The 14,097-nt window shown below is 53.8% G+C and overlaps 2 protein-coding genes across 2 annotated transcripts; both read right to left on the bottom strand.

The window, feature by feature from the left end:
• Window positions 1-1,739: 1,739 nt before the first annotated feature.
• LOC103246941 (mucin-3A) lies at window positions 1,740-7,912 on the bottom strand. Its single transcript, XM_073012619.1, is given in 11 exon segments — window positions 1,740-1,781; window positions 1,953-2,013; window positions 2,176-2,258; window positions 2,321-2,522; window positions 3,082-3,244; window positions 3,605-3,670; window positions 3,971-4,119; window positions 5,061-5,125; window positions 5,553-5,668; window positions 7,710-7,766; window positions 7,879-7,912. Coding segments are annotated over 11 exon segments (1,038 nt in total).
• Window positions 7,913-8,489: 577 nt separating this feature from the next.
• Window positions 8,490-11,207, bottom strand: LOC119621347 (uncharacterized). The gene is made up of 2 exons (XM_073012620.1): window positions 10,758-11,207; window positions 8,490-10,677 (listed from the first exon to the last, which is right to left on the bottom strand). Exons 1-2 carry the CDS (start codon window positions 11,205-11,207, stop codon window positions 8,566-8,568), a joined length of 2,562 nt encoding a protein of 853 aa, XP_072868721.1. The 3' UTR covers window positions 8,490-8,565.
• Between the last annotated feature and the right edge of the window lie 2,890 nt (window positions 11,208-14,097).

The following is a 14,097-nucleotide window of genomic DNA, read 5'->3' on the forward strand; positions in this document are numbered from 1 at the left end:
CCAAAGACCCAAGGGGACATGTTGTTTCTGAACACCCTCGACTCCTCAGGCGGGCCTGACTGCCTGCAACAGCAGGAACAGAAGGGCCCTGTGCCAGCACAGACAGGCTCTGTTGTGTGCGTTTGCTATCAGGGTTTGGGGGCCTTGTGGGGAATCAAGATCCTTGGGGAGGCCCAACTTTACCTATCATTATAAAGGGTGACTGGACCAGGCAGCCCTAGCCCCTGGACCACCCAACTCCCTGACCCAGCACCAGCGGTCTAATTGCTCCCTAAGCCCCCAGTGTCAAGGTCAGGGCAGTGGTGGGGGTGGGGAGAGCACAGATGACAAAGCCCAAGGGGCCCCTGACCCGAGTTACTCCCCAACAAAATGGGTTTCCCCTAACCTCTGTGTTTTCTATGAGTAATGTCTTGGTCTCTAAGGGCTGCCCACAGACCCCTTCCTTCCTCCCTGGGAGACACGAGTGATCCCTGGATCCTCCTACTGCACCGCCTCTGGAAATCCCTGTTCTCCAATCAGGTGGAGACCACTGCGGGGTGAAAGGGAGAAAGACAGACAGCAGCTTCTTTTACAATAAACTCTATATTGCGTTCACATGGAGACCTGGAGATGTGCCGACTTCCGGTCCCCGAAGTCGATCTTCGCGGCCAAGGAGATTGAGGATTTCAGGACTCAGAGTTACCGCAGGAATCGAGGTGACACCAGCCAGAGAGGGGGGAGGAGGGGAAAAGGAGGGGATGGGTTTAAAAGGCAGTGGTGAGGTGAGAGGGGAGGGAGATTGAAGGGAGTGAGGAGGAGGGGGACGGAGGGGGCTGCCTTTCCTTGGAGACTGGGGAATTCATGCCCTGAACCACCCACGGGGCTCCAGGGGTGAGAGAAAGGGGTGGAGAATGGAGAATCGGGTAGGGGGTGATGAGGGGAAACAGCAGTTGGGGTATTTAGGGCTGGGGGAGTGGAGGCAGAACCGATGAATGGACAGGCTCAGAAGGGGAGAAGATACAAGGAATGAGAGCAAGAGAAATGGGGAATTGGGCAACGGGGTGATGGGGGGAACAGCAGCTGGGGTACCCTAAGACACAGAGGCTATCTATACCTTGCTAGGGACCGGGATGTGAGGAGAGGAGGGAGGATTTAGGGCTGGGGGACTGGGGGGCAGGATGGATGAAGGAATGGTGTCAGAAGGAGAGGACATCTAAGGGATGAGAGCAAGAGACACAGCAGGGAGTTCGATCAGGAGAGGACAGGAGATGGGATGGGCTGCAGGCTGCCTCCAGGTTGAAAGTAAGAAACAGGCAGTAGGGAATTGAGAGAAAATAGGAACCAGGGCCGAGACCAGGCGAAGGACATGAGGATTGGAGGATCGGAGAGAGGCAACATGAGGGCTGAGATGGGAGGGCAGAGTAGGACCGAGAATTGATGGAGTCCCTGTGGTTTACACAACAATGGTGTGAGATATCACACAGGAATATTGTACCCATTTTGCAGGTGAGGAAACTGAGACTCCTCACTGACTTGCCCAAGGTTCCGCAGTGGAAGAGCCTGCAGGTGAACTGCGTCTCCTGGTGGATTTCAGCCAAGTTGGAAAGACAAGGATGGGATTTGGGGGAACAGTCTCATTTTGCCCAAGAACAGCAGGAGCCTGGGCTGGCCGCGTCCTGGGGCCACCACTTGAAATGGACGCAGTGCAGAGCCTTGTGTCCCGGGCAGGGCAGAGGGGATGGTGACGGGGCCCACAGGGCTCACACTGAGGACGAGGTCATCTCGGGTCTCTTGATGTGCACCTGTCACAGAGTCACAGTGAGGGAAGGGAAGGCGGAGCCACTGGTTTGGGCTGACAGGGAGGTCACTGTTGATCCGAGCCCAGCCCCCTCCTTGCCCTCTGGGGGTCTCCAAGGGAATCTGAAACGGAGGCTGGGAGAGTTCCTTGGGGTCCCCCCACTTTAGCCCCTCACCTTCATAGTGGTGTCCACCTTCTCCAAGGCCACATGGAAATTTTTATCCTTGTCTAGAGAGAGACAGAGAAGAGGGGAGAAAGAGAAGGGGAGAGGGAGGGGATGGAAGAGAGAGGGGGACGGAGTAAATGCGAGGAAGGCAGGAAGGGCGTCTGTCCTCGCAGTGGTGCCCAGGAAAGTCCCTGCCTGCTTCCCCAGGAGGTGGGACTCAACTGGGTTTTCGTCGTCCTCGAAACCCCAGTTTGAAAAAGTGCCCACGATTTCCTCATCCCAGGTCTCGAACCATTTCCTGTCCTGGTCCAGGACCTAGGTGGGGCCGCCGCGGTCAGACATAGCAGGCCCGCCTGGGGTCCCTCGGCCACCCTCACTCCCTGGCCCCGCCCTCTGAGCTCTCACCGGTCTAGGCGCTGACCGCCCCACCATCCAGAGCGAACCACCCAGAAGCCCAGCGCCAGCAGCAGCAGCACCACCAGCGCGGCGCCCGCCGTCAGGCCCCCGACCAGCGCCCTCCAGTGGATGGCCACCTCGCAGCGCGGGCCGGAGAACCAGTGCGTGTCCGTGGAGTAGCAGCTACGGGAGATCGCAGAGTCAGACCCTCTTCACCTCCGGACTCGGGGCCCACGCGTGCACCTGGGCCCCACGGGGGCGGGCGAGGGGACGGGGTCCCAGCCTAGGGCAGCGGGGGGTTCCACCCTATGGCAAGCGGGAGGTTCCACCCTAGACAAGGGGCCGGGAATCCACCCTAGAACGAGGGGGCGGCGCTCTACCATAGGTAACGGGGCGGGATTCCACCCTAGATCAAGCGGGCAGGGCTCCACCCTGGAAGGAGGGGGCGGGGTTCAACCCTAGAACGAGGGGGACGGGGCCCTACCCTAAAATGAGTGGTCCCAGAACGAGGGGACTGGACTCAACTCCATTAGGGGGGCGGGGCTCCAACTTAGGGCAAGTGAGCAGAGCTCCAGGGCAAGGCTCCACCGTAGGGCAAGGGGAATGGGCTTGGAGCGGGACTCTGGGGACAGGGCTCCACCGTAGGGCCTGGGGGCGGACCCGGGGCGGAGCATGGGGCGGGGCTTCATCCTAGAATGAGTGGGCGGGGCTCGGCTGATGCTGATGGTCAGCGGTGCCTTACCGACAGGCGGGACCGCTCCTCTCCAGAACGCACTGGCCCTGGTGACAGTCGATGGCGTCGTCCACGCCCGACGTGCATTTGGTGACACAGCGGAGCCGGGTGGCCTCCACCAAGGGGAAGTAGAACTCCTCATAGCCCGCGGGAGCGGCGCGGCGGCAGAGGGCTGAGGGGTTGGGGAGGGGGTTGCACAGAGACAAGGACCTCATCCATTCTATTCAGGGGCCTGATAATGGTGCCTCTGAAAATGCGGGAGGAGGATTCCATTTCCGAGGTGGGATGCCGTGGGGTAGACCCTGGGATTCGATGAGGGGAGTCCAGTACCACCACCCTCACCCTCTCCTCGCGGCCCCTGCTGTCCTCAGGTGGAAGCCACTAATCAGCGCCAGGAAGGGCCGCCCTGGACCATGTCGCTTGCCTCCGCCAAAGGTCTCTCCCTGCCCCCGGCTTCAATGGGCAAATGTCCCTGGTGGCTGGGATCAGAGCCACGGGAGAGCGACCACTCAACCCTTTACCCCACCCTCACCTTTCGGGGTCAGCTCTGTCCTGCTGTTGTTGTTCACCTTGATGGAGTCAGGCTTAAAACACGGGGCTGTGGGAACACAGGCACAGATGGAATGGGAGGGGGAGGTCAAGGGGTTAAGGTCAAGGGGTTAGGACCAGGAAGCAGGACAGGCACAGGGAGGGCAGTGAGGGCTGTCTCTGTCTGGGGGAGTGTGGAGGGGCCACAAGGGAAGACTCCTGTTCCCTCCCTGTGTGGACTCATTCCCCTTCTCCCAACCTGCCAGAGGTACCATAGGGTTGGCACCCGAGCCCAGAGGGCCCCTGGCCCAGCTGGAGTGGGCTGGGGTGGTGGCTCAGGCCCTGGCCCCTCCCTCCAGCCGGGGCTCACTCTGGGAGTCCTGGCAGCTGTCTGCATCCTGGCTGGCATTCTGCAGCGCCTCCTTCAGCGTCATCTTCGCCTGCTCGTACTGGCTCTCCAGCTGGGCGCTGAAGGGCAGCTCCAGCAGGACCAGGTAGTCCACCACGATGCTGCCATTCCTGAGGGGTCCATGGCCTTAGAGAGTGCCCCAACCAGGGGCACATGGGTCCTTGGAGGAGCATTCCAGAAGCAACCCAAGGTGCCCCAGAAGCGGGAAAGGGGGCAGAGGTCCTGAGTCAGGATGCCACATGCATCCTTTTTAGAAGGGGCTGCCAGCATTCCTGACTTGGTCCGCCTGGGAAGGCAGGACAAGGAATAATTGACATGATTGACTTCCTGTCTCTGTGTGTTTTATAGAGACAAAGTCTGGCTCTGTCACCCAGGCTAGAGTGCAGTGGTATAATTATAGCTCACTGCAGCCTCCAACTCCTGGGCTAAAGTGATCCTTACTCTTCAGCCTCCCAAGTATCTGGGACTACAGGTGTGCACTACCACACCAGGCTAATCATTTTACTATTATTATTATTACTATTTTTATTATTGTAGAAATGGGTTCTCACTATGTTGCCCAGGCTAGTCTTGAACTGGTTTTAGGTGATCCACCTGCCTAGCCCTCCCAACGTGCTAAGATTGCAAGTGTGAGCCACCACATCTGGCCTGACATTCTCCTTGTGTTGCATCAAGCCATCATCCACTGGCTCCCCTGGACGCTCCCTCCCTCTCTCCCTCTCTCTCTTTCTCTCTTTCTAATGCTGACCCACCCAGTAGAGCAGGGGCCAGTCAGAGGGCAAAGAAGTCACCCATCCAGGCACCACCTTCCCACATGTCCCTGAAACTTCTCTCCTTCCAGTGTGCTGAAGAAGAGAGGTGCCACCCCTCCTCCAGAGAAATGGCCCCAGAAAACGATCTCAAAAAATACCCCAGGGAATGATTCCTTATGTAGCCCCTCCACCCCTCTCTTTATAAAATCTGATGATTACAAAAGAAAAGAATGGGTTTTTTCTGTGCACACATATCCCCCACCCAACACCGCCTCTGCGTCTCCAGATGGGCCTCCTACCTCAGGGACAGGATCTCCACACCCTTGAAGGTGAAGCCCCGCATGCCTGCAAAAATCTTCTGCATCTGAAACACCAAGGATTCCTGGGCTCACGTCCGAACCTGCAGACCTGAGGGCACCCAGATGCCCAATCCCAGTTCCAGGGGAGCACCCTTCAATTCCCCTCCCCGGCTGAGAGCCATGGTTCACACCTGTAATCCCAGCACTTTGGAAAGACAAAGTGGGCGGATCACAAGGTCAGGAGTTCGAGACCTGTCTGGTCAACATAGTGAAACCCCATCTCTACTAAAAATACAAAACATTAGCCGGGTGTGGTGGTGTGCACCTGTAATTCCAGCTATTCAGGAGGCTGAGGCAGGAGAATCACATGAACCCAAGAAGGGGAGGTTGCAGTGAGCCAAGATCATTCCACTGCACTCCAGCCAGGACAACAGTGTGAGACTCCATCTCAAAAAAAAAAAAAAAAAAAAAATCCCCTCTCCTTGCCCTTACCTGATTCCAGAAGGTCTTGTTGAAATCCCTGTAGGCCTGAGAAGTGTTGTCATTGAGGTCCGGCGAGAACTCCTGATCGACAGACACTTCCATGCCCACCTCAGTCTCCACTACATCTGCACACAGCATGCATGTCCCCGGTCACTTCTCCATCTGCTTCCATCTGAAGCCACCAACACCACCCCCTCCCCAACCCACAGGCTCCTCCTGCTGCTCCTCTCCAAGATCCCTGAGGACTGACGCCCACAGGCAGGAACACATGTAGGAATTCCAGGATGCATTGTGCCTCAGAAGGCTGAGGCAGTAGAATCACTTGAACCCAGGAGGCGGAGGTTGTAGTGAGCCAAGATTGCGTCACTGCACTCCAGCCTGGGCCACAGAGCGAGACTCTGTCTCTAGAAAATCAAAAACAAAGAGAGAGAGAGAGAGAGAGAGAAAGGGAGAAAGCATTGTGTGAAGATGAGAGAAAGAAGGAGAGAAAGAAAGGAAAGAAGGAAGGAAGGAAAGATAAAGAAAGAAGAAAGAAAGAAAAGAAAGGAAAGAAAAGAAAGAAAGGGAGGGAGGGAAGGAACGAAGGAAGGAAGGAGAAAGAAGAGAGAAAGAAAGAGAAAGAAAGAAAGAAGAAAGAAAGAAAAAAGAGAAAGAAAGAAAGAGAAAGAAAGAAAAGAGAAGAGAGAGACAGAAAGGAAGGAAAGAACGTGTGGTGATGAGGGAAAGCAGGCAGGAAGACAGCGGTCAGCCTGTGGTCCCTCCTGGTTGCTCCCATAGTGGGCGGGGGTCCATGTCGGAATCCCCAGAACTGTGAGTATGCTCACAGTCCAGGTCCGAATCCCCAGAACCATGATATGGCAAGGGAGGATGAAGGGTGCAGATTGAATTCCATTGCTAATCAGTCGAACTTTTTTTTTATTGTTGAGATAGGGTCTCATTCTGTCATCCAGGCTGGAGTGCAATGGTGGGATCGCAGCTCACTGCAACCTCGATTTCCCAGGCTCAAGTGATCCTCCCACCTCAGCCTCCCAAGTTACTGGGACCACAGGCATGAGCCACCATGCCCAGGTAATTTTTTAAAATTTTTTGTAGAGATGGGGTTCTCGCTGTGTTGCCCAGGATGGTCATGAACTCCTGGCCTCAACCGACCCTCCCTCCTCAGCCTTCCAAACTGCAGGGATAATAAGACAATCAGCTGATTTTTGTTTTCCTTTGAGACAGAGTCTCGCTCTCCCTCTGTCATCCAGGCTAGTGTGCAGTGGCTAAATCTCAGCTCACTGAAACATCCACATCCTGGATTCAAGCGATTCTCCTGCCTCAGTCTCCTGAGTAGTGAGGATTACAGGCACCTGCCACCATGCCCAACTAATTTTTGTATTTATAATAGAGACAGTTTCACCATGTTGGCCAGGCTGGTCTCGAACTCCTGACCTCAGGTGATCCTCCCGACCTCAGGTGATCCTCCCGCCTCAGCCTCCCAAAGTGCTAGGATTACAGGTGTGAGCCACCGCGCCCAGCCTAATCAACTGATCTTGAGAAAATTAACATAGACTATTTGGGGAGGAGGCAAAGTCAGCACAAGAGTCCTTAACAGTGGAAGAAGCAATAGAGAAGGCCAGAGTTCATCAGAGGGAGATGAGGCTATGGGAGAAAGACACAGAGAGGTGCAGCCTTGCTGGCTTGGAAGATGGAGCCAGGGACCCTGGCATACGCAATGTGGGAGGCTCCAGAAGCTGCAAAGGGCAAAAAAATGTATTCTTCCCTGGAACCTCTGGAAGACAACATAGCCCTGGTGACGCCTTGATTTCAGCCCAGTGACACCCACATCAGATTTCTAATCCACAGAATTCTAACATGATAATGTCATGTTGTTCCAGCAGCCAGGCTTCTGTTTGTTGGTAGGGCGGCAGTTGGAAACTGATACAGCTCCAAGCAACCCAAATCAGGAGATGACCCCAGGAGGGAGTGTGGTCCCAGCCACCTCCTAAGGGTGAGGACGGAGAGGAGCATGACACGGGGCAGTGGAGGGCATGGGACAGATGGCAGGGAGGGAAGGACTGGGCAAAATGCCATGGATGCCTCCAGGCCCCACAGAGGGGTAAGTCTGGGGAGAGTCAGTGACACCCTCTGGGAGGAAGTGCAGAAGGCATAGCTCTGGCGACTCACCCAGATCCACCTGTTCCACAGCAAACTCACAATGGGAACCAATTTGAGGCAGTGAAGCTGGGAGCAGTCTGTGAGGGGGTCTCAGTGGTGGTGATTGAGGTAGTGTACCTGGGAGTATTGTGTGAGGGTGTCTCAGTGGTGGTGATCGAAGAAGTGAAGCTGGGAGTACTGTGTGAAGTGGTCTCGGTGGTGGTAACTGGCATAGTGAAGCTGGGAGTATTGTGGGGTGTGGTCTCAAGAGTGGTGATCGAAGAAGTGAAGTTGGGAGTACTGTGTGAGGTGGTCTCAGTGGTGGTGATCGAAGAAATGAATCTGGGAGAACTGTGTGAGGCAGTCTCAGTAGTGGTAATCACAGAAGTGAAGCTGAGAGTGCTGTGGGATGTGGTCTCAGTGGTGGTGATCGAAGAAGTGAAGGTGGGAGTACTTTCTGAGGCAGTCACGGTGGTGGTGATCAAAGAATTGTAACTGGGTGTACAATGTGAGGCGGTCTCGGTTGTGGTGATTGAAGTAGTGAAGCTGGGAGTACTGTGTGTGGGGATCTCAGTGGTATTGACTGAAGAAGTGAAGCTGGGAGGACTCTGTGATGTGGTCTCCGTGATGGTGATTGAAGAAGTAAAGCTGGGAGTACTGTGTGAGGGGATCTCACTGGTGGTTGAGGTAGTGAAGCTGGGAGTAATGTGTGAGGGGGTCTCGCTGGTGGTGATTGAGGTAGTGTAGCTGGGAGTACTGTGTGATGTGGTCTCAGTGATGGTGATTGAAGAAGTGAAGATGGGAGTACTGTGTGAGGGGGTCTCTGTGGTGGTGACCGAAGAAGTGAAGCTGGGAGTACTGTAGGATGTGGTCTCGGTGGTGGTGATCAAAGAAGTGAAGCTGGGAGTACTGAGTGGGGTGGTCTCAGTGGTGGTGATTGAAGAAGTGAAGCTGGGAGTACTGTGTGAGGGGGCCTCGCTGGTGATGATTGAAGAAGTGAGCTGGGAGTACTGTGTGAGGTGGTCTTGGTGTTGGTAATTGACGTAGTGAAGCTGAGAGTACTCTGTGAGGGGGTCTCAGTGGTGGTGATTGAGGTAGTGTAGCTGGGAGTACTGTGTGAGGGGGTCTCGGTGGTGGTGATTGAAGAAGTGAAGCTGGGAGTACTGTGGGAAGTGATCTCGTTGGTGGTGATCAAAGAAGAGAAGTTGGGAGTAGTGGGTGCGGTGGTCTCAGTGGTGGTGATTGAAGAAGTGAAGCTGGGAGAATTGTGGGATGTGGTCTCAGTGGTGGTGATCGAAGAAATGAAGATGGGAGTATTGTGTGAGGTGGTCTCTGTGGTGGTGATTGAAGAAGTGAAGCTGGGAGTACTGTGTGAGGTAGTCTCAGTGGTAGTGATCGAAGAAGTGAAGCTGGGAGTGCTGTGGGATGTGGTCTCAGTGGTGGTGGTTGACGAAGTGAAGCTGGGAGTACTGTGTGAGGGGGTCTCACTGGTTGTGATCGAAGAAGTGAAGCTGGGAGTACTGTGTGAGGTTGTCTCAGTGCTGGTGATTGAGGAAGTGAAGCTGGGAGTAATGTGTGAGGGGGTCTCGGTGGTGGTGATTGAAGAAGTGAAGCTGGGAGTTTTGTGTGAGGGTTTTCCAGAGGTGGTTATCAAAGAAGTGAAACTGGAAGTACTGTGTGAGGAGGTGTCTGTGGTGGTGATCGAAGAATTTAAGCTGGGAGTACTGTGAGATATGGTCTCGCTGGTCGCAATCAAAGAAGTGAAGCTGCGAGTAGTGTGTGAGATGGTCTCAGTGGTAGTGATCAAAGAAGTGAAGCTGGAAGTACTCTGTGAGGTGGTCTCAGTGGTGGTGATCGAAGGAGTGAAGCCTGGAGCGCTGGGGGATGTGGTATCGGTGGTGGTGATAGAAGAACTGAAGGTGGGAATACTGTGGGATGTGTTCTCGGTGGTGGTAATCAAGGAAATGAAGCTGGGAGTACTGTGGGATATTGTCTCAGTGGTGGTGATAGAAGAAGTTGAACTGGGAGTACTGTGTGAGGTGGTTTCGATGGTGGTGATCGAAGAAGTGAAGCTGGGAGTACTGTGTGAGGGGGTCTCACTGGTGGTCTTTGAAGAAGTGAAGCTGGGAGTAATATATGAGGTGGTCTTGGTGGTGGTAATTGAGATACTGAAGTTGGGAGTACTCTGTAAGGGGGTCTCAGTGGTGGTGATTGAGGTAGTGTAGCTGGGAGTGTGGTGTGAGGGGGTCTCGGTGGTGGTGATCAAAGAAGTGAAGCTGGGAGTGCTGTGAGATGTGGTCTCCATGGTGGTGATCAAAGAAGTGAAGCTGGGAGTACTGGGTGGGGTGGTCTCGGTGGTGGTAATTGAAGAAGTGAAGCTGGGAGTATTGTGGGATGTGGTCTCAGTGGTGGTGATTGGAGAAGTGAATCTGGGAGAACTGTGTGAGGCAGTCTCGGTAGTGGTGATTGAAGAAGTGAAGCTGGGAGTGCTGTGGGATGTGGTCTCCGTGATGCTGATTGAAGAGGTCGAGCTGGGAGTACTGTGTGATGGGGTCTCCCTGGTGTTGATCAAAGAAGTGTAGCTGGGAGTACTGTGTGAGGTGGTCTCGGAGGTGGTAATCGAAGAAGTAAAGCTGGGAGTGCTTTGGGAGGTGGTCTCGGTGGTGGTGACTGAAGAATTGAAGTTGGGAATACTGTGGGATGTGGTCTCGGTGGTGGTGATTGAAGAAGTGAAGCTGGGAGTACTGTGTGAGGTGGTCTCGGTAATGGTGATCAAGGAAGTGAAGCTGGGAGTACTGTGTGAGGTGGTCTCTGTGGTGGTGATCGAAGAAGTGAAGCTGGGAGTACTGTGTGAAGGGGTCTCAGTTTTGGGGATAAAAGAAATGTAACTGGGAGTGCTGTTTGAGGTGGACTCCGTGGTGGTGATTGAAGAAGTGAAGCTTGCAGTACAGGGTGAGGTGGTCTCAGTGGTGGTGATCAAGAAGTGTAGCTGAGTATACTGTGTGAGGTGCTCTCATTGGACGTTATTGAAGAAGTGAAGCTGGGAGTACTGTGTGAGGGGGTCTCACTGGTGGTGACTGAAGAACTGAAGCTGGGAGTATTGTGTGAGATGATCTCGGTGGTGGTAATTGAGGTAGTGAAGCTGGGAGTACTCTGTGAGGGGGTCTCAGTGGTGGTGATTGAGGTAGTGTAGCTGGGAGTACTGTATGAGGGGGTCTCGGTGGTGGCGATCGAAGAAGTGAAGCTGGGAGTACCATGGGATGTAGTTTCCATGGTGGTGATCAAAGAAGTGAAGCTGGGAGTACGGGGTGGGGTGATCTCAGTGGTGGTGATTGAAGAAGTGAAGCTGGGAGTACTGTGTGAGATGGTCTCGGTGGTGGTAATTGAGGTAGTGAAGTTGGGAGTACTCTGTGAGGGTGTCTCAGTGATGGTGACTGAGGTAGTGTAGCTGGGAGTACTGTATGACGGGATCTCCCTGGTGGTGATTGAAGAAGTGAAGCTGGGAGTACTGTGGGATGTGGTCTTCATGGTGGTGATCAAGGAAGTGAAGCTGGGAGTACTGTGTGAGGTGGTCTCTGTGGTGATGATCGAAGAAGTGAAGCTGGGAGAATTGTATGAGTCAGTCTCAGTGGTGGTGATTGAAGAATGGAAGCTGGGAGTGCTGTGGGATGTGGTCTCAGTGGTGGTTATCGAAGAAGTGAAGCTGGGATTGCTGTGTGAAGAGGTCTCCGGGCTGGTAATCAAAGAAATATAGCTGGGAGTACTGTGTGAGGTGGTACCTGTTGTGGTGATTGAGGAAGTGAAGCTGGGAATACTGTTTGAGGGGGTCTCGGTGGTGGTGATTGAAGAAGTGAAGCTGTGAGTACTGTGTGATGTGATCTCCGTGATGGTGATTGAAGAAGTGAAACTGGGAGTACTGTGTGAGGGAATCTTGCTGGTGGTGATTGAAGAAGAGAAGCTGGGAGTACTGTAGGATGTGGTCTCACTGGTGGCAATGGAAGAAGTGAAGCTGCGAGAAGTGTGTGAGGTGGTCTCGGTGGTGGTGATCAAAGAAGTGAAGCTGGGAGGGCTTTGGGAGGTGGTCTTCGTGGTGGTGATCAAAGAAGTGAAGCCTGGATTGCTGGGAGATGTGGTATTGGTGTTGGTGATCGAAGAACTGAAGCTGGGAGTACTGTGAGATGTGGTCTCAGTGGTGGTGATCAAGGAAGTGAAGCTGGGAGTACTCTGGGATATGGTCTCGGTGGTGGTGATCGAAGCAGTTAAGCTGGGAGTACTGTGTGAGGTGGTTTCCCTGGTGGTGATAGAAGAAGTGCAGCTGGGAGCACTGTGTGAGATGGTCTTGCTGGTGGTGATTGAAGAAGTGAAGCTGGGAGTACTGTGTGAGGTCTCAGTGGTAGTAATTGAGGTAGTGAAGCTGGCAGTATTCTGTGAGGGGGTCTCAGTGGTGGTGATTGAGGTAGTGTAGCTGGGAGTACTGTGTGAGGGGGTCTCGGTGGTGGTGATTGAAGAAGTGAAGCTGGGAGTACTATGGGATGTGATCTCCGTGGTGGTAATCAAAGAAGTGAAGCTGGGAGTACTGGGTGGGTTGGTCTCGGTGGTGATGATTGAAGAAGTGAAGCTGGGAGTATTGTGGGATGTGGTCTCAGTGGTGGTGATCGAAGGAGTGAAGCTGGGAGTACTGTGTGAGGTGGTCTCTGTGGTGGTGATCCAAGAAGTGAAGCTGGGAATGCTGTGGGATGTGGTCTCGGTGGTGGCGATCGAAGAAGTGAAGCTGGGAGTACTATGAAAGGTAGTCTCTGTTGTGGTGATTAAAGAAGTGAAGCTGGGAATGCTGTGTGAGTGGGTGTTGGTGGTGGTGATTGAAGAAGTGAAGCTGGGAGTGCTTTGGGAGGTGGTCTTGGGGGTGGTGATTGAAGAAGTGAAGCTGGGAGAACTGTGGGACATGGCCTCGGTGGTGGTGATTGAAGAAGTTAAGCTGGGAGTACTCTGCGAGGTGGTCTCGGTTATGGTGATCGAAGACGTGAAGCTGGAAGTACTGTGTGAGGGGATATCCGTGGTGGTGATCGAAGAAGAGAAGCTGGGAGTACTGTGTGAGGTGGTCTCGGTTGTGGTGATAAAAGAAGTGCGTCTAGGAGTGCTGTTTGAGGTGATCTCAGTGGTGGTGATTGAGGAAGGGAAACTTGGAGCACTGGGTGAGATATTCTCGGTGGTGGTGATTGAAGAAGTGAAAATGAGAGTGCTGGATGAGGTGGTCTCGGCGGTGGTGATTGAAGAAGTGAAGCTGGGAGTACTGTGTGAGGGGGTCTCACTGGTGCTGATTGAAGAAATGAAGCTGGGAGTACTGTGTGAGGTGGTCTTGGTGGTGGTAATTGAGGTAGTGAAGCTGGGAGTATTCTGTGAGGGAGTCTCAGTGGTGGTGATTGAGGTAATGTAGCTGGGAGTACTGTGTAAGGGGGTCTCAGTGGTGGTGATCAAAGAAGTGAAACTGGGAGTACTGTGGGATGTGGTCTCCCTGGTGGTGATCAAAGAGATGAAGCTAGGAGTACTGGGTGGGGTGCTCTCGGTGGTGGTGATTGAAGAAGTGAAGCTGGGAGTATTGTGGGATGTGGTCTCAGTGGTGGTGATCGAAGTGAAGCTGGGAGTACTGTATGAGGTGGTCTCTGTGATGGTGATCGAAGAAGTGAATCTGGGAGAACTGTGGGAGGCAGTCTCGGTGGTGGTGATTGAAGAATTGAAGCTGGGAGTGCTGTGGGATGTGGTCTCAGTCGTGGTGATCAAAGAAGTGTAGCTGAGAGTACTGTCTGAGGTGGTGTCGGTTGTGGTGATTGAGGAAATGAAGCCGGGAATACTGTGTGAGGGGGTCTTGGTGGTGGTGATTGAAGAAGTGAAGCTGGGAGTACTGTGTGAGGTGGCCTCGGTTGTGGTGAAAAAAGAATTGTAGCTATGAGTGCTGTTTGAGGTGGTCTTGGTGGTGGTGATTGAAGAAGTGAAGCTGGGAGTACTGGGTGAGTGGGTCTGGCTTCCGGTGACTGAAGAAATGAAGCTGGGAGTATTGTGAGATGTGGTCTCAGTGGTGGTGATAGAGGAAGTGAAGCTGGGAGTACTGGGTGAGGCAGTCTCGGTGGTGGTGATCAAAGAAGTGAAGCTGGGAATACTGGGTGAAGTGGTCTCGGTGGTGGCTATTGAAGAAATGAAGCAGGGAGTACTGAGTGCAGGGTTCCCGCTGGTGGTGATCAAAGAAGTGAAGCTGGGAGTACTGTGTGAGGTGGTCTCGGTGGTGATAACTGAGGTAGTGAAGCTGGGAATACTCTGTGAGGGAGTCTCATTGGAGGTGATTGAGGTTGTGTAGCTGTGAGTACTGTGTAAGGGGGTCTTGGTGGTGGTGATTGAAGAAGTGAAGCTGGGAGTACTGAGGAAT

Source organism: Chlorocebus sabaeus, chromosome 28 (genome assembly GCF_047675955.1).
Source record: "Chlorocebus sabaeus isolate Y175 chromosome 28, mChlSab1.0.hap1, whole genome shotgun sequence".
Lineage (NCBI taxonomy): Eukaryota > Metazoa > Chordata > Mammalia > Primates > Cercopithecidae > Chlorocebus > Chlorocebus sabaeus.

What these genes read in the sequence shown, in the direction of transcription:
- LOC119621347 (XM_073012620.1), bottom strand. Translation starts at nt 11,207, where the DNA reads ATGAAGACCACATCCCACAGTACTCCCAGCTTCACTTCTTCAATCACC. An exon ending in CTCCCAGCTTCAGTTCTTCA is followed by an intron (nt 10,678 to 10,757) that starts GTCACCACCAGT and finishes CACCTCACACAG; the next exon opens with TATACTCAGCTACACTTCTT.